This window comes from Pimephales promelas, chromosome 23, assembly GCF_988280905.1.
Source record: "Pimephales promelas chromosome 23, fPimPro1.hap1.1, whole genome shotgun sequence".
In the NCBI taxonomy this organism is placed as follows: Eukaryota; Metazoa; Chordata; class Actinopteri; order Cypriniformes; family Leuciscidae; genus Pimephales; species Pimephales promelas.
In genome coordinates this window covers 698,087-723,720 of record NC_142791.1, presented here as the reverse complement: position 1 = coordinate 723,720, position 25,634 = coordinate 698,087, and the positions used below count along the sequence as shown (strand labels likewise).

General features: G+C 37.2%; 1 protein-coding gene across 2 annotated transcripts in view; it reads right to left on the bottom strand.

Annotated features, from left to right (window-relative positions):
- The window catches only part of dscama (DS cell adhesion molecule a), a 100,230-nt gene that overhangs the window by 3,583 nt on the left and 71,013 nt on the right, over positions 1-25,634 (bottom strand). For both annotated transcript variants that reach the window (XM_039677029.2, XM_089126538.1), the window contains 20 exons: positions 17,874-18,088; positions 16,386-16,482; positions 16,152-16,280; positions 15,300-15,467; positions 14,947-15,017; positions 13,347-13,587; positions 12,494-12,640; positions 12,192-12,347; positions 10,674-10,807; positions 9,583-9,736; positions 8,419-8,536; positions 8,084-8,244; positions 7,911-8,009; positions 6,190-6,378; positions 4,849-5,139; positions 3,664-3,840; positions 3,490-3,520; positions 2,042-2,157; positions 1,788-1,955; positions 968-1,165 (listed from right to left, as the gene is read on the bottom strand). In XM_039677029.2, the coding sequence (XP_039532963.2) occupies positions 968-1,165; positions 1,788-1,955; positions 2,042-2,157; positions 3,490-3,520; positions 3,664-3,840; positions 4,849-5,139; positions 6,190-6,378; positions 7,911-8,009; positions 8,084-8,244; positions 8,419-8,536; positions 9,583-9,736; positions 10,674-10,807; positions 12,192-12,347; positions 12,494-12,640; positions 13,347-13,587; positions 14,947-15,017; positions 15,300-15,467; positions 16,152-16,280; positions 16,386-16,482; positions 17,874-18,088 (3,060 nt within the window). The remainder of the gene's footprint in view (positions 1-967; positions 1,166-1,787; positions 1,956-2,041; positions 2,158-3,489; positions 3,521-3,663; positions 3,841-4,848; positions 5,140-6,189; positions 6,379-7,910; positions 8,010-8,083; positions 8,245-8,418; positions 8,537-9,582; positions 9,737-10,673; positions 10,808-12,191; positions 12,348-12,493; positions 12,641-13,346; positions 13,588-14,946; positions 15,018-15,299; positions 15,468-16,151; positions 16,281-16,385; positions 16,483-17,873; positions 18,089-25,634) is intronic.

Genomic DNA, 25,634 nt, shown 5'->3' with positions numbered 1-25,634 from the left:
CAATTTTGATCAATTTAATGGCTATGTACTGAATAAAAGTATTAATTTCTTTAAAAAAATCTTTTGAATGGTAGTATATTTCAAGAAAATGCAGCAGTGGTAAAGTTTGAGTAATTTTCCACATAATGTTCTATGTTAAAAATAATCAATGGCATCAAATAATAATGCCATTTTATGTTTGAAAGTGTTTTAGGTATAGGAATATATTGCTTTTTTATATTTTTATATATTCAGGCATACAAAAATAAAATCATTCTTCATTGTGTTCACCATTTTTAAAACATAAATATTGAGATATACACTGAATATTGTTAAAATGCTGATAAGTTAATATAAAATTATAATGGTAACACTTTAGAGGTTAGGGTCCAATTCTCACTATTAACTATGCATATAAAATATTACTAGGATATTGGCTGTTTATTAGCTGTTTATTATTATGCCTTATTCTGCATGACTATATTCTACATCTCTAATCCTAAATTTAACAACTACTATACTATTAAAAATTTACAGAGGCAAAATTCATAATTAATAGTTAGTCAATAGTGAGAATTGGACACGTAACTAAAGTAACTAAGAGTGTAAAAATTAATTGCGATTAATCGCATCCAAAATAAAAGTCTGTGTTTACATAATATATTTGTGTGTGCTGTATATAATTATTTTGTATATATAAATACACACACATGCAAGTATATATTTAAGAATTATTTGCGCTTAAATTCTGTATATATATATATATATATATATATATATATAAATACATAGTCTAAATTATATAAATATAAATATTTTATATATGAATAACACATTTTCTTAAATATAAATTAATTTTTGCACAGCCCTATAATTTATATTACAAACATATAAAAACAAATGAGCTATAGTCCCCAGCTGTACGGATGGGTTGATATACTATATGCATATAAAGATGTTCATATATCTTCCAGTGTCGCCGACTGACCTGTGTCCTGTGATGGACTGACACTATAGCTGTCGCTTTCCTTGTCCACCGATCCGGCCACTCGAGGAGTTCCCAGCCTCCAGTCCGTGCTGAGGGTGTGGACGGAGACCGGCGGGTGCGGGCGATTCAGCGTCCACTGACTGGCGTAGCGATTACGGGCAGCGGGACCAGCTTTAGCTGTGCGGCGAGAGGTGGGATCTGCGGACGGGTGCCCAAACACTCAGTTAAACAGCCTAATCAAATATATGGATGTATTAAGGGATCGTTCACTTTGAAATTAATGTTTGGTATGTTTTATCTTCCCTCAAGGGCATCCAAAATGTAGGTGTCTTGTTTCAATTTTGATATTTTTAGGGTCAAACCGGTCATATAATGGAGGTCTATGGTCACCACCTCAAAGAGCAGCACAGAGAAGTCCAAATTAAACATGATTTAATGACTCGTAAATGTAAGTAAGACACGAAACGAGCGGTTTGTGTGAGAAAACCAACAGTGTTTATATCGTTTTTACCTCTTTTAATCACAGCCACGTCCAAGTGATCCCTGGGCGCTTTGTGGCTGTGATTACAAGAGGTAAAAACGATATAAATACTGTTCGTTTTCTCACACAAACCGCTCGTTTTGTGTCTTACTTACATTTACGAGTCATTAAATCATGTTTAATTTAGACTTCTCTGTGCTGCTCTTTGAGGTGGTGACCATAGACCTCCATTATATGACTGGTTTGACCTAAAAATATCAAAATTGAAACTACTGCGGAAACAAAACATACCAAACCATGAACTATCTCTTTATTTGTGTGCTTAGAGGGGTCCCTTACTCGACAGACTGCTCTTACTCGTCCCAGGCCGGACGTCAGAGACATCCACCAGCGGGCCGGTGGCCTGCGACAGAGACTGATAGTGGACGGAGTGTGTGACAGTGGCCGACTTCTGTTTGGCAGTTTCTCCGAAATCGTTGTCGGTCAACAGCACCGTTGATCTGTCGTCTAAGAGGAAAGGCAGAGATGGAGCTATTAGAGGCTCCTAGTATCACTGTTTCTCATAGAAATATGGTTCAGCGAACACGACTCACCCACTGTTTCCATGGTGTCCCTCTCCTCGATGAGGAGCTGCGCTCGGGGAATGTCGATGTGCATGCGGAGCGTCTGCTGTTGTTTGTTCATGGTGTCTGAAGGCCTCGTGTTCTTACTGCAGAAAAACACAAACTAGTTCATCATTTGCTCTGGTTTCTTTCTTCTGTGGAACACAAAATACTACAGTTTTGAAGAATTTCCAAGCTGCAGTTTTCAGAAAATATACGAATATGCTGTTCAATCTGACAAAGGACAAAACATTGTTGAATAGGAACAGCTTTTTGTGGTTTATTCAACACACAAACACACTTATATTGTCTACAATATTCTTAAGAACTGATAAAAAAAATATTTTATTGTATAGTTTCAGAAGAATTTGAATATAATGATGAGATGTATGAACTACTTGAGGGTTTCATAAAATTAGGAGACAGTTTGATTCATTTACAGAACTGTTCATCTTTTCATCCTATTTTATGGCTTGAGAAGATCTGGAGTCATATTAACTACTTTTATGTCATTTTGGATCAATTCTAATTAGAGCCAGACTGATATTATCGGCCGATATTAGGCATTTTCCAAACTATCGGTATCGGCAGTTTTAATGGCCGATAAATGAATATTTCAAAAATAAAATAAAAACGGACGAAACACACTTGAATCATGTCATGAGTGTTGGAGTTGTATAGTTTGTCCACCAGAGGGCACTCTACACTCGTTGAGTTGGTCACGATGAATAACAATTAAAATATCATCCCCATCAGTTCTCTTAACTCAAATAAGCAGGACAAAATTTGTGACTATCATGTCCAGTTTTGCTGCTGTTAAATAAGCCGAGAGTGAAGCGGAATTAGCTAGTAATAGTTACGTTACGTTGTTCCAGTGTCGTTGACTGACTGTCCTTTTAACTTTTGACAATGTGACTGAAGTATTTCTTTAATAGCGCGTGACAGTTACAGCAATGAGACGCATCATCTCTCCTCGGCCTGTTATATTGAAAATGTATGTTTTACAATTTGCAGTATGATGTTATCCATTGCTAAATCATAGACTAGCTAACCACAAAGCTAGCTAATGCCACCATCATCAGTCAATAAAAGAAACAAGTTTCTTTTTAAAATGCATTATCATATTATTTTAGTTAAAACTCATAAATAACTACAAATAACTAATGTTAGGGAAATCTGTTAATCTTTTGTTGCACGTTCCTGAAAAAATAAATAAATAAATAAATAAAAAATCGGCCGATATATCGGATTTTAAAACCAAAAAAATATTTGTATTGGTATCGGCCTTCAAAATCCTTTATCGGTCGGGCTCTAATTCTAATTGTTATTGAATGGAAAAGAGCAGCTCTGAAATTCTTCAAAATAACTTGCTTTCTGTTGCATAGAAGAAAAATCATAATAATAAAAACCAAAAACCTGAAAATCATCGATGTGTTTACCTCATAAGCATTTCAGCCAAACTTTTAGCATCTGTGGAACAAACAACAAGCTTTATTAGCGTACACTGAAATTGGAGTAGGCTGCTCTGAGTAAAATCTCAAACGGAAACATATGCAGTTTGTGTCTCTTTGAAAACACTGATCTGCAGCTAAGAGCTGAGAAAAGCATCTGACCCCTGAGCCGCTTCAGCCTCTGCTCTCTCCTCCTCCTCCTCAGCACCATCAGCAGGACGAAGAGCAGCACCATTCCCACCAAGATGCATGAGATCGTCACCATCATCTTCATCCCCTCGTTGTTTGTTTTCTTAATCGGGTCCTTCACCGCAGTCTTCACCAGCGGAGGAATGGTGCCTTTCGCAAACAGATTCAATACTTAGCTTTAAAGTCAAAACACATGTTTGCTTGGATTTTTTATGCTTGAATCTTCAAAAAACACATACTTTTCACATATTTTGTATTGTTGCAGCACCTCACTGCACAGAGTATGTAAACACTGCGTTTCCCAAAAGCATCGTAAGCTTAAACTAGCAAATAAATAGACACACCTTAAAGGGATAGTTCACTTTGAAATTAATGTTTGGTATGTTTTATCTTCCCTCAAGGGCATCCAAGATGTAGGTGTCTTTGTTTCCACAGTATTTTCAGTGTTGATATTTTTAGGTCAAACCGGTCATATAATGGAGGTCTATGGTCACCACCTCAAAGGGCATGCACAGAGAAGTCCAAATTAAACATGATTTAATGACTCGTAAATGTAAGTAAGACACGAAACGAGCGGTTTGTGTGAGAAAACGAACTGTATTATATCGTTTTTACCTCTTGTAATCACAGTCACATCCAAGTGATCTGAGGGCGCGGGCGCTTTTTGGCTGTGGTTACACGAGGTAAAACGATATAAACACTGTTCGTTTTCTCACACAAACCGCTCGTTTCGTGTCTTAGGCCATCAATGTGTACTTACATTTACGAGTCATTAAATCATGTTTAATTTGGACTTCTCTGTGCTGCTCTTCGAGGTGGTGACCATAGACCTCCATTATATGACCGGTTTGACCTAAAAATATCAACACTGAAAATACTGCGGAAACAAAGACACCTACATCTTGGATGCCCTTGAGAGAAGATAAAACATAGCAAATATTAATTTCAAAGTGAACTATCCCTTTAAGTAAATCGTAGAATTGTCACCAATGGTCTTTAAAATCAACTTATGCTTACGATGCCTTTAGGAAATGCAGTCCTGTCTCTGTGAAGCCCCTCCTTCCCCAAAAGTAGACCTTTTTCACGCTCAAACAGCAACATTACACACTAAAGAAAGTAAAAGCATCTTTAAAGAGTGATTGATCAAACTTCACTTACTACCATCGTAGTTCAGAGTAGCAAACTTGACGCGTTTCTCCGCCAGTCCGGCGCTGTTGTACACCTTCATCTGCAGTTCGTACCACGTGGCCTCCTGCAGGTCCAGCAGGTTGTAGCTCTTCGTGAGAGACGTGCGCTTCGCTTTGGTCCACACGGGGCTGTCCAACGGACGGTATTCCAGAGTGAAGGATGTGATTGGACAGCCTCCATCATTCCAGCCAATCAGGTTGAGTTTGACGCACGTGCCGTTAATGCTAGTAAACAGCTCCTGCTCTTTGGAGTACTGTGGTTCTGTGAAGGGTAAAGAAATATTTACTATTTACATACGTCATGGCAAGGTAGTTATAAACAAACCTTCTTCCAGTAGTTAAACTTATCTGGTCTTTAACAATGTTCTCAAAATAGAAGAAGAAAAAAATAGATTTATACAGTGTTCGGGGAACGTTTTTTCCTGAACTACTTGTTCCAAAGTAACGTTCTCGTACTGTTCCCTTAAAGGAGTAGTTCACTTTTAAAAAAACTTTTGCTGATAATTTCCTCACCCCCATGTCATCCAAGATGTCCATGTCTTTCTTTCTTCAGTCGAAAAGAAATTAAGGTTTTTGATGAAAACATTCCAGAATTTTCTCCATATAATGGACTTCAATGGGGACCAAACGGTTCAAGGTCCAAATGAGAGTTTCAGTGCAAACTGTTCAAAGGGCTTTAAACGATTCCAGACGATGAATAAGGGTCTTATCAAGCGAAACGAGCGGCCATTTAATAAATAAATAATAAAGTTTAAGTTTTATAAGCTCAAATGCTCGCTTTGCTCTGTTCTGTGACGAACGTTTGTGACTCTCATGTTCAAACTCGTTTATCAAAATGAACGAATCTTTTTCTGAGTCAATTCGTTTGTTTTATTCGTTGAATGAACAAAATGACTCAATAAAAGATTTGTTCACTTTGATGAACAAGTTCGAACATGAGAGTCACAAAGAACAGAGCAAGGCGAGCATTTGAGCTTATAAAACTTAAACTTTAATATTTTTTTTTTAAATGGCCGCTCGTTTCGCTTGATAAGACCCTTATTCATCGTCTGGTGTCGTTTAAAGCCCTTTGAAGCTGCACTGAATTTTGGACCTTGAACCGTTTGGTCCCCATTGAAGTCCATTATATGGAGAAAATCATGGAATGTTTTCATCAAAAACCTTAATTTCTTTTCGACTGAGGAAAGAAAGACGTGGACATCTTGGATGACACGGGGGCGAGGAAATTATCAGCAAAAGTTTTTTTCAAAAGTGAACTACTCCTTTAACATTTGTATAACCAAGAAGAACAAAGGCAAGGTGAGATGCACACCTTTCCCATGAGTCTTCGCTTCGATGATCTCACTGATTCGACCCGGGCCGACAGCATTCTGGGCCGTGAGGGTGAACTTGTACCAGGTGCCACAGTTGAGGTTCTCCAGACGGTAGGAACGCTCACTGGGACTAATGGAAATACTCCCCCACTTCTCACTGTTATCCTCAGAGTATTGCAGAATATATCCTGCGTGAAGACAGACGCACAGAATTCATTCACAAAAGCATCTTTATTTTGAACTTTCACATCCGTTTGTTCAGAGCATTTAATATCCAGCACATCCACATCGGTTGCTATAGTAACGACCCCATCAGCACAATACTAAGACACCAACAACAGAGGATCAGTGTGTATGCGCTGAATGTAGACATTGCTGTATTTTACACATCCAAACATGTGTTGTGTTGGAAAGCACATTCTTCGTATTTTATATTTATACACGTATTTATCCACTGGAATGATATATAAAATGGGTTATATTTAAGCTATTGATTAAAAGTTTGGGGTTAGGTAAGATTTCTTCTCTTAAGGGCCAGATTTCCTAACAGCGAACCCTCAATCGAGGCTGATTTATTGCATTGCATTTCAGTTGCAAAATGAAGGTGATTTACTAAGGTTTGTGCTAGTCAACTTACTGCCAAAAAAAAGCATGTTTTACACCAGACACTAATTTGCGCTCATCTGGTAGATTGCATTGGTCACTATGGAAATGATTCGGCTACGTCTGTGTTTTTTAATTTGTGTAATTTTAACTTTCCGCTCTCATCTGCGCTTTTGTGGAGTTGCATAAGTCTCTTATGGTCCACAAGGCTGCATATATTTGATCAAAAATATAGTATATTTTACTTATATTTTATATATATATATATATATGAAGAGTTCAGATGCAAAAGCCTCTAAATGCCATTTGAAATTTTCTTCTTTAATGACGATTTTTTATCAAACTTGTATATTTAAGTTCAGTAATTTCACTTAAATGGCAATGATAATTACCTATTAATTGTTATTTAAGTGAAATTACTGAACTTAAATATACAAGTTTGATACAAATCATCATTAAAGAAGAAAATTTCAAATGGCATTTAGAGGCTTTTGCATCTGAACTCTTCATATATATATATATATATATAGTATATTTTTAAAATATATTTTTCATTATATTTTAAAATGTAATTTATTCAAAACATAAGTCTATAAGATACATGATCCTTCAGAAATCATCCTAATATGCTGATTTGATGCACAACTGATGAACATTCTTATGCATTCTTGCTGAAGAAATGTATTAATTTTATTTCAAAAACAGTAGTGTTTATTATTTTATTAACCTTGGAATGCCTATTTTTGGACAATCCAGTAATACTTTATCAAATCAAATGCACATGTATTCTTATATTATTATTATTATTTTGGAACTGATTATATAACAAATAAGTCAGATGTCAGATTCAGGTTATGTAACAACAGAGTTAAAAACAGATATGATGAGACTAAAAGTTCAGACTCTTCTGATTTGATGGATTGACATAATGTGATTGGGTGAGCCACGTTCAAAGAGTGAGCAACTGTAATTTAGGGGAAAATATCAGCTTTTAGTTGGTTTTTAAAGCACCCACCACTGTACTGACTGGGTTTTTCAAAAATCATGAAACTTTTTTGACGTTGGGTCTACAAAATTTTGTCTTTTTGTCTAAATCAAAACTTGAGAGGCGGCTCACCTCTGATGGAGCTCCCGCCGTTGTCTCCCGGTGTCCAGGTCACGGTGATGGACGTGATGGTTGTCTTGGTCACAGTGAGACGAGGCTGGTCTGGGGGGACTGAAGATGATATTTATACCGTGAGAAACGCTGTCATAACTCAGCGGACACAGAGAAAGAAAGCAACTCCTCACCTTGAACCTGGAGGTTCAGAATGATTTCGTCCGTTCCCCAGTTATTGCTGGCGACACACGTGTAATACCCAGAATCCTCTGCTTTCACAGTTTTAATGACGAAGCTGCCATTTCCATGGATACTGCGCCTTCCATCAATGACCGCCGGGGCCGGGCTCCCGCTGTCGAGAAACAGTGTGAATCGTCAATGAAGGGGGCAGAGTTTGACATTTCCCAGCATTCCCCAGTGACTGATTCTACTCATAGGTATTCAGATGCTCGTGTTTGCTCTTAACGAGAAGCCTGAGCTGCACTGCGGTGTGTATGTTCGATGCCCTGAAACAGGGTTTGTTTACCTCTCTTTTAGCCACTTGACGGCAGGAGGTGGATCTCCGACCGCCCTGCAGGGTAAAACAACATCCCTCATCCAAGGCGTTGTAACAGTACCACTGAACGTGAGGATTTTGGCAGGAGCTGTTCAGATAAAAACAACACCACCACAATTTATTATTTCATTGATTATTTCAACAAGAGAGTGCAAAGAACTCTAAATACAACTAATTACTCCACGTACCCAAAAAGCAGAGGTGCTGAGCACGAGGTTTGACTTAAAGGGATACTTCCCCTCAGGAAAGATGAATGTGTATTTAAAATGGGTCATTTATGTAGAAGAAATGTGAATTTGGAGCTTTCTAGACTGAGAAAAGCCAGAATATGTATTGTTGGCTGATGTGGATGAAAGACAACAACTCCCAGAATGCACTTGCGTCGCTGCCCTAAGAGGCCACGCCTACCGGTAACAGAGCGCAGTCGTTAAACAACAAGTGATGAGTCGGCCCGAAAATGTGTTTGGAGATGGCCCAAAATGTCCGCGATTTGCGTTCTACAGTCGCCGTTGATTCTGTTTCCTGTGGCGAGCGGGACGAGTGAGGGCCGCGGGAGAACGGCGGGATTACCCATGAGCGCCACCTGTGAGACGCACCGGTCTCGTATCTCTCACGGAGGAGCGGGGATTTTCTTAGCGATGTTGAAACGCACATCAACCGATCACTTGTTTAGCGTTTACATTCAGATTCACCAATCGGAACGAATTCAGTTCGATTGAAACTAAAGCTGTGCATGTAAACAATGAAAAAGCAAAAGCTGAATCCCGGACATCGACGGGAAAAAGAGGACGGGAACCCCGACTACTCAGCTTTCTCCACAGAACAAGAGCCTGCTAGCTTAGCTTCCAAAACAAGATGGCCGACACTATGTGTTCATTCTGTGAGTGAGATCGCCCTCTATGGGCGGGTTGAGGACATGCGGGACAGACCCGACTACTGACTGGAGTCTTTAGCCTCTCAAAATGACGTTTTTTGCGTCATAGGAGACAAAAAATACATAAATCTCTCGTCTCAGGGGGATATGAGGCGGAAAAGCACGGTAATACTACAGGTTTCTACAATGCTAAATCCTGAAGTATCCCTTTAAAAGTGTTGCTCCTAAAACCTCCTGGAGAACGAAGGTAACGGACTCACCTTTAGCCAGAGGTTCCACGGTGATGACATCACTGCTGTTCCCCCGGCCGGCCGCAGTAACCGCCATCACCCAGATACTGTACTTCCTGTTGCGACTGAGATTGTGAACCCGGTGGAGGAATTCATCCGGCGACACTTCAAACTCGCTGACCACCTGAACAAGACACAAAATAAAGGACTGTCTTTCATCGATTTATACAGCAGGTAGACACAGGTTTCTCATATTAGTCACCAAAAAAATAAAAATAAATTGAAATTCAGTTTTTATGGAATATTGCTGTGTTTATTATACTGTAAATGATTTATCTGTGAATATAATTTGTGCCCTCATTAAAAAATAACTTCCCCTTCCTTTTGCATATATATATATATATATATATAGTATACACACACATATGCATGAATATTTAAGAACAAAAAATAGAATTTATATATAAAATATTTATATATCTATATACAGTATATACATGAAAATATTTCTTAAATTTATACAAGCATGTGTGTGTATTTATATATATATAAAATAATTATACACAGTGCACCCACATATATTATGTAAACACAAACTTTTATTTTGGATGCGATTAATCGCGATTAATCATTTGACAGACCTAAGCAACACCTCTTCTCTGATGACATGTGAGGGCGGGGCAACCCGTCAATCACATGACATCACAGCAACAGCAAACCACAACCATCCAATCAAATCCTGATGGACAAAACCAAGTCCCACTCTACATTTGTTCTTGTTCAAGATGCCGTTTCACTCAGACATACATCACGATAGGGAAGAAAAGATTATCGCTTTCATCATCAATTTCATGCCTGAAAGTGTCTTTTGGACCTTGAACCGTTTGGTCCCCATTGAAGTCCATTATACGGAGAAAAATCCTGGAATGTTTTCATCAGAAACCTTAATTTCTTTTCGACTGAAGAAAGAAAGACATGGACATCTTGGATGACATGAGGGCGAGTAAATTATCAGCAAAAGTTTTTTCAAAAGTGAACTAATCCTTTAAGCTTGATGCTACAGTATTGGCGCTGCGCTAAAATGTGTCGTAATAGCCCGCCTGATATCTTTCCTGTCTTACCGTGGGATACGAGCTGGAACAGAAGACTGTGTATTTCCTAATAATGCCATTCAGCTTCAGCGGAGGGAGCCAGGAGACGTACACCACAGAGCTGGAGGCGGCGGCGGCCTTCACCCCTCCGGGCGGACCCGGCACTGCGGACACACACAGCATCATTACTTCAGTGAAACTACACGTACCCCTTGCTAAATTTAACTCAAGTACAATCTCAAGTAGATTTACACAAATTGACAAAGTCAAAAAGTGTTGCGTTGTACCCCGCTCTCCCCAACTCCCAAAAAATAATATTCGAGTAAAGTACAGGGGCCTCATGTATAAAACTTTGCGTACATTTCATCCTTAAAGTGTGCGTACGCACATAAGGCAGAATTTGCGTACGCCCAAACGTTTTTTTTACGCCAGAACCTGCGCAGAATTCACTTTATAAATCCCAGTCAGCGGGAGAATGCACGCACATGCGTCTCCTCACCGAAATAACCATTTATAGAGATTACAACGCCTCGTTTTACTATGCATATCATTTGCATATGATTATTCATCCACGTAATACCATGTTTAATGGAACAAGACATTAGTAAAATATGAAATGCGGATGTGCGGTCACATTATTACAAACATTTTTTTTTTTTTTAGTAGCCTTGTTTTTGAATAAATAAATCAAATAGTGTTAAATACATTTCTTTTTCACTGGCCAAATAGTCTTTTTAATTGATTTATATTTTAATGGAAACAGCTAGACCTTGTCGTGCATTATTTGCACGAAACAATTTTCTCCGACAATCTGCTATTAGCTATCAGTTAAAAGAACATTAAAACACAGCATGCCAGAAGACAAGTGTTCAAAAGCAATGCATCCCCAACAAACAGGTCTATTTCTATTCATTGAATATACATTTTTTTGTAACTTCTCAGTAATGATTTCATTAATGCCATATTTAATCTAAATGTTTATTTCAGAAGTAAAACATAGTTTAAATCGTTCTTTTATTTATTTAAACTGTGATTGTGAACATGCACTGTATTTATTATTAAGACTCATAATGAAGATTTATGGTTTTACTCCATCTGCCGTTAGACAACGCGTTCATGGCGCAGACATTTAAGAAGGGATGGATGTTTGCTTCAAGTGATGATAGGTTTGTGAAATTATATTTCTGTAGATGTATAATTTTCTTTAGATTATCTGTCTAATAGTGAGCAAAAAGACATTTAACTCCAGCTCACCATCGGTGTCACCTAAACACATACTCTTCTAAAAGAGAAGTCAAGAGCATCCTTACGGTGCGCACTTAATTATTTTTTATAAATCCCAATATGTGCGTGGAAAAAATGCGTACGCATATTTCTATGCCCATTACGCAACGTTTATACATCAGGCCCCAGATCCCTCAATAAGTACTGTACTGAAGTAAATGTTTATGGGTAACAGATTGGCAAACAAAAGGCCAGAATTTGCCAGCAATGCTGCTGTGACTTTCATTAGTCATGGAATGGATAATATTAAAGTGTGGGTCATACCGTCCTCTTTGGTGCGGATGTAGATCTGGTCGCTGCGCACGCCGTCTCCGGCTCTGGTGAAGGCCAGCACCTGGATACTGTAGTTGGTGTATTTCTCCAGACCCTCCAGCTCCAGCGGGACCTTCTGGGTCGTCACGTTTCGGATTTCCCCCAGTTCTGTGGAGCCATATCTCATTCTTAGCGTTATTCCCGCTCATTTACAGGGTCCGCTTCATTATTAATATATATATAATATATAGAGGAGCATAGTGGGACACCTAAAGACCCATGGAAAGTAATCAGTCTTTCAGTCTGAGCTTTACCTCCGTCTGGTAGATTGGCCCAGAAGATGATGCGGAAACCCTGCAGAACGCCATTAAGAGCTTCCCTGGACGGCGTCTGCCAGGACAGAGAGATGCTCTCAGGCGAGGCGGCCGTGGCCTGAACCTTCTCTGGAGCTCTGCTGGGCACTGACAGCAAAACACACATACGATCTCAGCATTATTACTCACAGAATACGCACAGCAGGCGTAGATGAACTGAAATCGACTAATTAACTTCAACTGGGTTGATTTTGAGACGTCCTTACAAGAATTGTAAGCATTTCCAGTGGCCACTAGATGGCAGCAAATATTTAAAATGTGATCCGAAATCACATTCTTCCCTAATGTGTGGTGGGGGTAAAACAGTATGTGACTAAAGTATAACCGAATTCGTAGTACTCAAAAGTACTAATTGATAATGACAACATAATGAATGTTCGATTGTCAGTAAAAAAATAAAAATTAAATTAAAAAAAATAAAGAAAAGAGAAAGAATAGATAGAGGAAAAAGAAAAAAAAAGAGGAAAGCAGAAAGGGAAAGGAAAGAAACAAAACAAAGAGACAAAAACTATGTTCTGTTTTTATTTATTTTTTTGTTTTTGTTTGTTTCTTGTTTCTTTTTGCACTGTATGACTTAACAAACATTTTGTCTGCCTTGTACTTTTGTGCCATTGCCTGAAATAAAAAAAAAAAAAATAATAATAATAATAATGTAGGATTACATTACATTATACACACACTCATATTTTTTTAGCAGTCATAAAGTAATTACTCAAAATAAGTACGTACTCAAGAGAGTATGCAAGTTCAGAAACATTTTTAAAGATGAACGTGAATGATGCCAATGGCTCACCGTCCTCCATGGTTGTTGCCCGGACCTCGCTGGAGGCAGGACCCGGACCGGCGCTGTTACTGGCCTGCACCACCACCTCGTACTCGGCGAACTTCTTCAGGTTGTTGAGGCTCAGGGACTCGGTCTCTCCCGTGGCCTCCATACTAATGCAGACGAACTGGTGACTGCCGTTGACGGAGTGTTCCCGATGGCACACCTGATATCCCCGGATCACGCCGTTCTGCAGGTGTTTCAGCGGGGCCTACAGACCACCAATGACATGTGGAATAATGTCTTCAGAAACTAATTACAGTCGTATATTTCTATGGTTAAACATCCTCTCCACATCAACATAAAAATATTTCACTATAATGGAATATATATATCCAGGAGTTATATTAAAAATTAGAAGTTTGGACTGCATTTTTAAATTGAGAATGTTTCATGAATGCCTGTATTTATAGTTGAAATGAGTTTTGTACAATTCAATAATAAAATAATAATTAAATCTAAATACACACACACAGACACACATATATATATATATATATATATAATGTAATATGATACAAATAATCTCTCTATAAATAATGTATACATGCATATTTTTTTTTTACATAAATAGTTTTGTAAACAAATAAAGTATTTAAATTTATTATAAAACTAGTATTTAAATAAAAACATATATACATTATATATTTTATTAATTTATTTCTTATATATATATATATATATATATATAATTAAATAATGAATAATAATTCAATACCAATATATATAATAACCAATAATAAACTATATATATCTTACTAACACACCCAGAAAAAAAAAAAAATTTTTTTTTAAATTTAGTCATTTTTCATGTCATTACATTGTCCAGAGCATAAGAAACTATAAATAATATAAATGCTAAATGATATTTTATTCATCTGTTATGCTGTGTCCCCTGTAGTGGACAGTTGTATAAAAAATGTTTAGGCAAAAACAATAGGATTTTTTTCATTCACTAATCAATGTTTAGGTTTCAGGATTTTGTATAAAGATGATTCTCATGGAAATAATTGATATACCATTTTACGTTATTGCAATATGTGGTAAAAGGGCCATAAATGTGCAGTGCCGTTCAATACAATGTATCTAATTGTCATATTATTGTGTTCTTGAAGCAACAAGTCATGAAAAATAAGTGTAATAATGGGAGTAACAATTTTCCTAATAATATTTCATAGTAACATAAATATAGGCTATAATTTCTTTCCCTATACACTTATTGTGTCTCCCAGAATGCCTGTTAAGCGTCCTGATGTCTCTACAGTAGACGTGCATGAAACCAAGGCCCTGTTTTGTAACAGAAAGTCATACTTTGATTAGAAACCCCAGAACATCCTGAGATGTTGATTTATTTATTTTTTTTAAATTGCAAAATATGATCTCAATAAGAGTCCTGAATTAATGTCAGTCATTTTTAAAGACCAAGTAGAAGTTGCGCGAATGTGCTCTTTAGGTGCTGTGACAAACTGTGACACGTATGTATAAAAATCTAGAAAAACAGTCTTTCCCTGGGGACGACCCACACACACACTTCAACCATACAGTCATAACACACTGCGGCCTACTGTACCTTCCATGTCACTTTAATGCTTTGGGAGGTGATGGCTTCCAGCGTCACGTCTTGAGGAGGTCCTTCTGGATCTAGAGCGGTCAAACATTCACACTGATCAGCCTGATCTGAGATCTGCTGCTGTCATATTTCCCTGTAATGTCACGCTTGACCACCAGTGGGCAGTATTGCATCATAATTCTCTGTGTCAACTGATGGAACAGTTCAACAGGAAGTGAAACATTAACCATGTTTGTTCTATGAATAAAAAAGCCCCAAAAGAAGCCAAACGCGGTTTAAATATGAGAAATAGGATGATGAAATATACCAGAGAGGTGAAGTTTATCTCAAACATGACTAATAAATGAGCACACCTGCTTCGTCAGTGGTCACGGTGAGCTCGTTGCTGGGTTCGCTGTCCCCGACGTGGTTCTTGGCAAAAATCCGGATGTTGTATGTGGACGACGGGTGGAGTTCAATGATGGTGGCCTGGTTTAAGGTGGGAGAGACATCTCTGGTCCTTCGAGCTCTTTCCCAAGCTTCTGTTTATGGGTCATGGAGACATGGGAATGGTTGATCTCGGGAGTAGTTCACTTTTAAAAAAAAACTTTTGCTGATAATTTACTCGCCCCCATGTCATCCAAGATGTGCATGTCTTTCTTTCTTCAGTGCAAAAGAAATTAAGGTTTTTGATGAAAACATTCCAGGATTTTTCTCCATATAATGGACTTCAATGGGGACCAAACGGTTCAAGGTCCAAATGAGAGTTTCAGTGCAGCTTCAAAGGGCTTTAAACGATTCCAGACGATGAACAAGGGTCTTATCAAGCGAAATGATCGCTCATTTAATAAATAATGAACAAATTTTAAGTTTTATAAGCTCAAATGCTCGCCTTGCTCTGTTCTGTGTGACTCTCCTGTTTGAACTCGTTCATCAAAATGAACGAATCTTTTTTGAGTCATGCCTCGAAGGGTCCTTGATAAGACCCTTATTCATCGTCTGGAATCGTTTAAAGCCCTTTGAACAGTTTGCACTGAAACTCTCATTTTGGTCCCCATTGAAGTCCATTATATGGAGAAAAATCCTGGAATGTTTTCAATTTCTTTTCGACTGAAGAAAGAAAGACATGAACATCTTGGATGACATGGGGGTGAGTGAATTATCAGATGATCTGTTCATGCCAAACTAACTAAAAACTGTTGTTTGCATTGATTTGGATCACGCACCTGTTTTATTTTTGCACTCAATATCGTAGCCGGTGATAGGACTGTTCCCGTCGAATCCCATGGTCCAGCGGAGGGCGATGGTCCTCTCCTTCACCTCACGGATCTCCACTTTAGGAGGCTCTGGTGGCTCTGAGCATTGAACCAAAAGACTTTCTCAGAGGCTTCACATTTAAATCAGGAGATTTCCCTCAAGAGTCAAAGCGTTTCAAATGATCCAAAGCCCATGTGACTCACCTTGAACCGTTAGCTGAAGGATGCCTCGGTCTTCTCCGTAAGAGTTAATGGCGTGACAGGAGAAGAACCCAGAATCCTCTCTCATCGTTGGATAGATCTGAAATATCATCAATAGAAAAATAGAACGAAAATTCAAATAGAAATTTAATTTATATAGACAAATGTAATTACATTACTAATGGTACATTAAAGAAAAACATTCAAAAGTTTAGGGTCAGTATGATTTTATTTTATTTTATTTTAACCCTTGTGCATCAATTAAAAAAAGTTACACAGGTAAAAAGATGTCAAAAAACTGTCATAAAAATGTGACTCTTCGGAGCACAGACTTAAGTTTGGTATAATTTTAAAGAAGACCCTTTGCAGATTATTGCTGAAGTAAAAAAAATAATAATAAGTAAATATAGGTATAAGTTTATGAAAATTATTTATAAAAAATATTTTACATAAAATATATATTTTATAAATCAGGTTGAACTTAAAACTGCAATAAAATCAAAGCCATAAATCTAAATAGGTTGTGTTCCAAATTTGAGGATGATATCTCAAAAAATGAGCTTTGGGTAAGAGTTTGTTTGGGCGTAGTAACATATTTTCCCCATTGGGTGGCAGCAAAACCCCACTGGAGCTCACAGTGATTGGATTTGAGTTTGCAGTTTTTCTCTCTCGGTATTACGAACACACTCATATTTTTTTATGACACACATACTAACCACACTCTGACATCCATACCAACACACCCACACAAATATTGTTGCATAATTTATCCAGTTGGCTCTACAATATGCCGAAGCAGAAAACAGGAATAAAGCGATATTTGTTTTATAGGCCAAACTTAAAAAAAAAAGACACCATCTGATACAAAATAGTAAAAAATACAATTTTGAAGCCTTGCCATCAGAATGAAAGCCTCTTAACAAAGATCGCATAATTTTATAGTTAACTGAACCGGGGATTAACCGGTTTCAATGGGGACTTTTTTGTCCAAAAGGTGCTGAGAGGGAGTATTTTTTGTACCTAATGCAAAGAAAATGACGGTGAAATAGTAAAATTCCAATAAAAATACACACCTGTGCCAAGTTTTTTGCAGTTAGCTTTAACACAGGCAAAGTGATCAAAAAAACAAAACTGAAAAGGACAAAAATGTCCATAAGGATGCACAAGGGTTAAAGTAATTATTTTTGCATTCAAGAGGAATGCATTCAACTGATCAAAAGTGACACTAAAGCCGTTTATAATGTCAGAAAAATAAATAAATGCTGTTATTTTGAAGTCAAATAATCCTGAAATAAAATGCATCACGGTAAGTATTTCAGCTTTGATTATAAAGATAATTGATGAGCAAATGATTGAATACATTATATTTTAAAACATAGTACTAATTAACCCCAAACCTTTATAATAGTCCTAAGTAAAACCACATTATAAATTTACAGTACAGATAATTCAGAATGAAACCGAGGATCATCAGTGTGCCAATGCACCGACCTGCAGGGTGGACACGACCTCGTCGCCGACGTTCTTGACCGTGACCGTGTGCCGCCACATGTCCGGGTTGATCATGTGCGACTGCTTCTCCTTCTCCACCTCCTTCTCCCACCGCACCATGATGGGCTTCTCGCCGTGGGCCTTGCAGCTCATCTCGATCTTCTCTCCTTTGGTTGCCAGAGAGTTGTTGGGATACGATGTTATCATGGCCGGAACTGAGGAGGAGAAAGGCATCATGACTTACACTCGTGCGAGTGCCATGTACCGTTCTGCAACAGCACGGATCAGAACACTTTCAGGACAAGGTAAATGTTTCACGGCTCTATGGCAAACACAAGATTGAATGTGATGCACAGTTATTATTCCACACACACACACACACACACACGTTCCTCAGAGGCATTCATCGAGGATCGGAGCACAAGCGGGTACGGTGTGTGTGTGATGTGATTGAGTGTGTCAGGTTGAAAGTCCCGACCGTTTACATGTCATCTCTTATTCACTCCAGCAATCCTCAGCATAGCCACCAAGAAAAGAAAAAAAAATCCGGTGGCAATTTTTTATTTTATCTTTACATTTTATGTTTTTTACATTTTTATTGTATAAAATATTTTTAAATATTAAAATTGCAATTTTAAAATATTGAAATTCCATCCCATAATTGCTTGTTTTGTCTTGTCTCTTATCACACTATCCACATGCTGTATGAGGAAAAAAATATATCTATAAAAGAAATATCAAAATATATATATATATATATATATATATATATATATATAAAAAGGAAAAAAATATATCTATAAAAGAAATATCAAAATATATATATATATATATATATATATAAAAAATCAAAATATTAAATTTAAAAAAAAAAAAATGTAGTTCCTTTAATGACATCATCATCCAGGAAGTGGCATCATTATTAGAGGGATCAAGTGGGATCATTATTAAACATTGCTCTAAAAAATGCTGGGTTGTTTTAACCCCATTTTGGGTCAAATATGGACAAACTCAAAATGTCATTTAAAAATGTAAGCCAATGGCTGGGCTTGTCCATATTAGAGAGTAACACACAAGTTATCTTGTGCTGAATAGTTAACTGAAATTAATATAATATATAGTCTGTCTTAATTACACTTTCACAGATGTTTTGTTCGTTTTCATTGGTTCCTGTTCTCCTTTGTTCCGTTCCTGCCAATCATGTGTGTCGTCACGGTAACGTATGATTTATCATTCCGTCCAGCTGTGTTTACCTTATTATCGTCTGTATAAAAGTCCCTGTGTTTTCAGTGTTCGTTGTCCAGTCTCGTTCATGTGTTGTGGAGGTTATTCAGTTCTGTTAAAGTACTATTATCATTATCTTCATGTTTAAGTATATACATGAAAATATTTTTTAAATATATACAAGCATGTGTGTGTATTTATATATATAAAATAATTATACATAGTGCACACACATATATTATGTAAACACAAACTTTTATTTTGGATGCGATTAATCGCGATTAATCGTTTGACAGCCCTAATATACATATATATGAAGAGTTCAGATGCAAAAGCCTCTAAATGCCATTTGAAATTTTCTTCTTTAATGATGATTTTTATCAAACTTGTATATTTAAGTTCAGTAATTTCACTTAAATAACGTAATCCATTGCTAAATCATAGACTAGCTAACCACAAAGCTAGCTAATGCCACGATCGTCAGTCTGTTCTGTCGTGTGTCACGGTGCGGGTTCAGGCAGAAGGACGAACAGGCAGAGTCCAGAAAAGCTCCAATACAAACGGTTTATTTCACAAATTAACAGGCAACAGGCAGGCGAAACACAGGGTGACATTCACATCGACCGACAATGACAGACTGACTAAGGAGGAACTAAATACACAGAGGAATCAGACTAAACGGGGTGCAAACAGGTGAAAATAATGATGACAGGACGAGGAACAGGTGGCTGATAGGGAGTGAGTCCGGGAGTAGAGACAAAAGGATCCTGGGAAGTGTAGTGCAGATGACGAGACAGACTGGTGCAGACGAAGGACTGTGACATCGTGACAATAAAAGAAACAAGTTTCTTTTTAAAATGCATTATCATATTATTTTAGTTAAAACTCATAAATAACTACAAATTAGGGATGCACCGATATGAAAATTTTGGCTGATACCAATAACCGATAATTCTTAATATTTGAAAGCCGATAACCGATATATCGGTCAAATTTTTATCTAATTTTGAGAGCCTTATTACAAAAACAAAAGTCTCACAATTAAATCCATGTCCACCATGTTATAGTGTCGTATAGCCGATATGACAGATTTGCGCTGCACATGTTTTACTGAACCGTATTTTAATTTTTTGAAGAGATTTCAATCATATTTCAAGAAATTCAAAAACATGAACAGTGCTCAACAAGTGTCCCAGCTGAAGGGAATAATACATTATTTATCGGCTTTAATATATCGGCCATATTTATTTACCAGGCCGATAACGATAAAATTAAAAATGACATATCGGCCGATACCGATACGCTCGCCGATATATCGTGCATCCCTACTACAAATAACTAATGTTAGGGAAATCTGTTAATGTTTTGTTGCAAGTTTCGGAAAATAAATAAATAAATAAATATCGGCCGATATATCGGATTTTAAAACCAAAAAAATATTTGTATCGTATCGGCCTTCAAAATCCTTTATCGGTCGGGCTCTAAGACTTGTAAACACTGAGAGTACACGTGCAAGTCTCTTAATATCAGAGGATGAACATGAAGCCGAACAGTCCTCCACTAAAACACACAGGCATCCTATTTCTTATCCCGGCCGAGAGCTCGGGAGTGATGCGATTATCCCGAATAAAACACTGAAGAGGGAAGCAGGCTCAGCGTCGGCATCTTCCCTCAGGCTCGAGCTGTCTTCATCACCACTGCATAATTGCTGTGTTGATGTATTTCTTTAATATCCAGCAGAATTATCCGCAGTTGGACTGAAAGGGAAGGTGCTAATTCCCCTCCTGAGATCCCGACGGAGGATCGGTGTGTGTGTGTGTGTGTGTGTTGCTGGGCAGGAACTCGCTCTCCGGCTGTAGGAGTGATTTACGTCTCTTCTGAACCCTCTCTGACTGATTCAGGCTGGTTTTACTCAATCATTTAGGCTCGTAAATGGGCAAAGATGTGTGCTTGAGTGTGCGCATTATTATGGTTTCGCATGTGTCACGAAAACACACAGTTTCTATCTACAGTCTATCAGGGGCAGAGAAAGTGACGTTCCCATCCCGAGAGAAAGGCCACAGATTCAGCGTTAACAAACACGTCACTACTTCTGCTCTCTATTAGTCAAACAAACTGTATTAAAAGAGTTTCAAAGGTCCATTAAAACAGTGTGTCTGCCAACATTAATGTGTTAACTTGTGTATGTTACCCAGAAGCTGTCAAATTTAATACACAAATCATTCCAAAGAGTCTAAAGGGACAAATCAAATCAAATTTTAACAAGAATTTATTTGGAGTCTGTTTGACACTATTTCATTATAGAAATATAAATATTGATATATTAATGAGAACGACTGTATCTGCGGCAGATTGTGTCAAACTAGTTTGTTTTGCTTCCTTAAGAGGAACTTAATGTACCGTATTATAAGCTGATTCACAACACTTTGAAATGAAGTTGTGTGTGTTGTTCTTTTTCAGATTTTTCTTGACGAAACTTGTGTGAAAAAAATAAAATCATGGACATGATTAAATGGTCCTGAAAAAAATACTAGTCACACAAAAAATGACGGCATTGGAAATCAATGGGAAACTAATTTCAGTGGAAGCGTTCGGTACTGCGCCCAAACCAGATCTCACTGAAAACTCATTTCTAGGGCTGTATTCAACCAAAGAAATCCTTAGTCGACCAAAGTCGAGTCCTGCTCAACGATTAGTCGACTAAAAAAAAAAAAAAAAAAAAAAAAAAAAAACGTGATGTTTTGATTAAACATTTTTTAAACAATTTTCATTGAGCATTTATAAAACAACAACGAAAAAACATCACAAATAAATAAAACTATAATAATAATACAATTCTTTGAAAATTAAGTGATTTTTTAACTGCAAAAAGTGAAGAGCTCTGTCCTAGGTCTACAGTCCCAATCGCGCACCTGACCACACCACACGCTGCAAAAAATATAACTGCTATCTTCCACATAATGAAAAATCCCAACAAAAGCTCTCGTTTATACAGGCTTTATATTCTTCTTTACTTTCAAAGCTATGGGTTAACTTTAGTCCTGACGATCAAGGCGTTTTAAACAACACTCAAAAACCCCCAAATAACTTAAAAACAATACTATAATAGGCTGTAGGACCGCGTATAGGTTTATTTTCGTTTTGTTGCATTATTTAGGCTATTTTCAAATGCGTCAAGTGTACAAATAAAAACGAAAACATTAAGAAAACACAATCTATTGAGTCAGCATGATATATAGCCGTTAAAAGGCTGCTCACGTCTTTTGCGCGCTCAAGTTCGATTTTAAATGTAGGCGCGCGACTTGCGCGCTCATAATGGCAACGCGATCGCCTCCCTCCACAGTCTTGTCGTCTTTGTTTTAAAATGCAGCCAGACAAAATATTTAGATTTCCTGGACATTTTGTCGACTAAAGCCAAAACAAGCAGCGTTCTAACAGAATGAATACAGCATCCCTTACCGAGCGCGAGCAGCAGCGCAGTCAGCCACAGGTGCGGTTCCCGAGTGTATTATGTGTGTGCGCTAAACTGTGGCGCAGTTACAAAAATAGCCTAAATTAAAGCATTTTAAAGTTGGGGACAAAACATAGGCTAATTATATTTAGAATACAGTAATAAATAAATGCTTATAAATGAATAAATATCAAGGAGTAAGTCATTGAAAAATTCCTTCTATTGGTAAAAAAAAAAAAAAAAAATGCAACTGGTCGACCAATAAGAATGTCAGTCGACCACGACGGCATCGACCGATTAGTCGACTAAACGACTAAAGTTGACAGCCCTACTCATTTCAGAATCAACCTCAAATTTGGAAAACCACTCGAACCGATTTTTTTTACAAACCGATGTCGATTCTTAAATCTCAAGAATCGATTAGTCATCCTGTTTCATTTGAATGAATGAAACTGTATCGCGGCTGCGCGCATCCAAAAACTCACAATAATCTTTGTCCTTTGTTATTATTGATATGAAACAAAGTCTCAATTTTCAAATTACGTCCATTTTCTTTATAAATTCAGAAACATAAATAGCGTTTTGTCGCTGTGGCGTGAGATCGCTCTGGAGAAGCAGCAGCGCTGATCTCTCTTCCGGCTTAATAATACCAGTCACAGCGCCAAATAAACATGAATGAGCATCTGAAAGTGTGTTAAAGATAGAGGACAACTTATCCAAATCCGGATCATGTCACATTGATTCGCTCAATCAGCGTTTCAACCGTGGAAAGACGTCAGTTAAACAGCTTGTAATCAATGTATCGTCATATTTACCTCAGAAAACCCACATAAACTCGTTAGTCAGCTAGAAAAAATAACTCTAGAGAGGAGCATTTTGCTAAATATATACACCATATTACATATGCATTATAATCTTAATGTTCTGCAATATTTAATGCATATTTGAATAAATCTGGCAAGTTTTTATGACAGCCACCATTTAAATGTTTATATTTCATATTATCTACTTATTATAAAAAATAAATAAAAGTGTAATTTAAGTGTTTGTATATAGCTACAAAACAGTTCATTATTACCTTCATATTAGGCTAATGAAGTCTATAGGCTACAACTAGACTCCCATAGTTTACAGCATTAGTTCGGAGATTTGATTCCCTTGAGAAAAATGGGCATTTATTGGAACTGATATCCAAAATAATCAATATTGAATCGAAATCGAACCGAATTGTAAGCTTGCGAATCGAAATCGAATCGAATTGTAAAATTTGTCTCAATACCCAGCACTAATATCTATCTATCTATCTATCTATCTATCTATCTATCTATCTATCTATCTATCTATCTATCTATCTATCTATCTAATCTATCTATCTATCTATCTATCTATCTATCTATCTATCTATCTATCTATCTATCTATCTATCTATCTATCTATCTATCTATCTATCTATCTATCTATCTATCTATCTATCTATCTATCTATCTATCATCACAGAGCTCATTTTCCGATGTGTGTCCTTGACAGGAGTGTGTGGTCTCTGGTTTATATCCAGTCCGCAGGGAATCCTGGCTGCTTTCCTCACCCCCCCCCCCCTCCCATGAGATCCCCCCCCCCCATCTCCCTTTCACCTGGACACGTTACCATGCCAACCAGCCTGCTCTCCCCCAGCTGTGAGAGGGTGCTGTCAATGGAAGACAAGAATAGAACAAACATCCAGAATTGATTTCAGAGGAGAGCAGTTACTCGCCCGCACGTCTGCATCACGGACCCGAGTCTGAATCTCTCTCTCTCTCTCTCTCTCTGGGAGGATGACGCTGGTGATCTCATTCCTTTTTCGGAATGAGAATAAAAAATAGCACGAGAGGAAAAGAAAGGTTGTGTGTTGTTTAATGTCTTGATGTGTATAAGGCTGGATGGGTTGTCAAACTAATCAGTCTAATAAGGTCACGAGGGTCAGAATTGACAGTTTGCTTCGCACAGCTCTATGACATTTGACCCCAAACTATCAATCCACACATAAATCTGTGAATTGCAGACACGTTTGCCGCATGTTTGGTGCAGACGCAGGGAAATGTTCCAGTTTCTCTTATACTGTACAAATGAATATTTAAAGCTGTACTTTAAACTTTACAAAACATATTTGCTGATTTGCTCCTATCGAGGGGAATGTTGCTACACTATACGGGGTAAGTTCTCACAATAAAAATGCCATTTAACAGATTCTCAACTTAAAATATTTATAATAGACAACATACTGTAAAATGCAACTCGCAAATATCAAATAAAATCAAATTCAAGTTTTTATTTCGAACATGTAGAAAAAAAAAGAAAGAAAAAAAATTTAACTTATACATGTCCGAAAAGGAGTAGGAAGAAGCATAAGCTTATTCAATCCTACCCCATCTTCAACTAATTATAACTAATTAACCGGTTGACAGAATATTTTGATCTATTTGTCTCTACACACCAAAAACAAAAACAACATACATATCTACCTGTGTATATACATCTTCAAAAAAAAAATTACATAAGAGAAAATAAATAAAAAATAATAACAATAAAAAGAGAGAAAAAAATGAAAAACATATATAAATAAACTATCACCTAACTAATAACCTTCATCCTCTCTATACCTTGCAAATATCATATTAAAATAAAATAAAATTAAATAAATTAAAATAACAATGAATACTTGTACTAGTATTTTAGTTCATGTTCATTTGTAACATTTACAAATATATTTTCATCATGTATCTGTTCATAATTTACGGAGCATTAAATAATGTGTAAATTAACATGAACAATAAATAAGCAATTTTATTTCTATTAACAAAGGTTAATAAATGCTGTAATTTTAGTTCATGTTAACTATATGCACATTATGAAAGGGTTACCCGGTTAGCCCGTAGGCTTGCCAAAAATATTATTTCTAGTATGTTCAAAATGAACACGGCTTAGTTTCTAGACGGAAGGACTGGAGCTGGAGACGGAGACGGAGAGATGGAGGCTTCCTCCAGTGTAATGTCTCTCCTGGCTCCCCGCAGGCTTTCTCAGGGCACCCATCATCCCCTATCGCGTCAGCG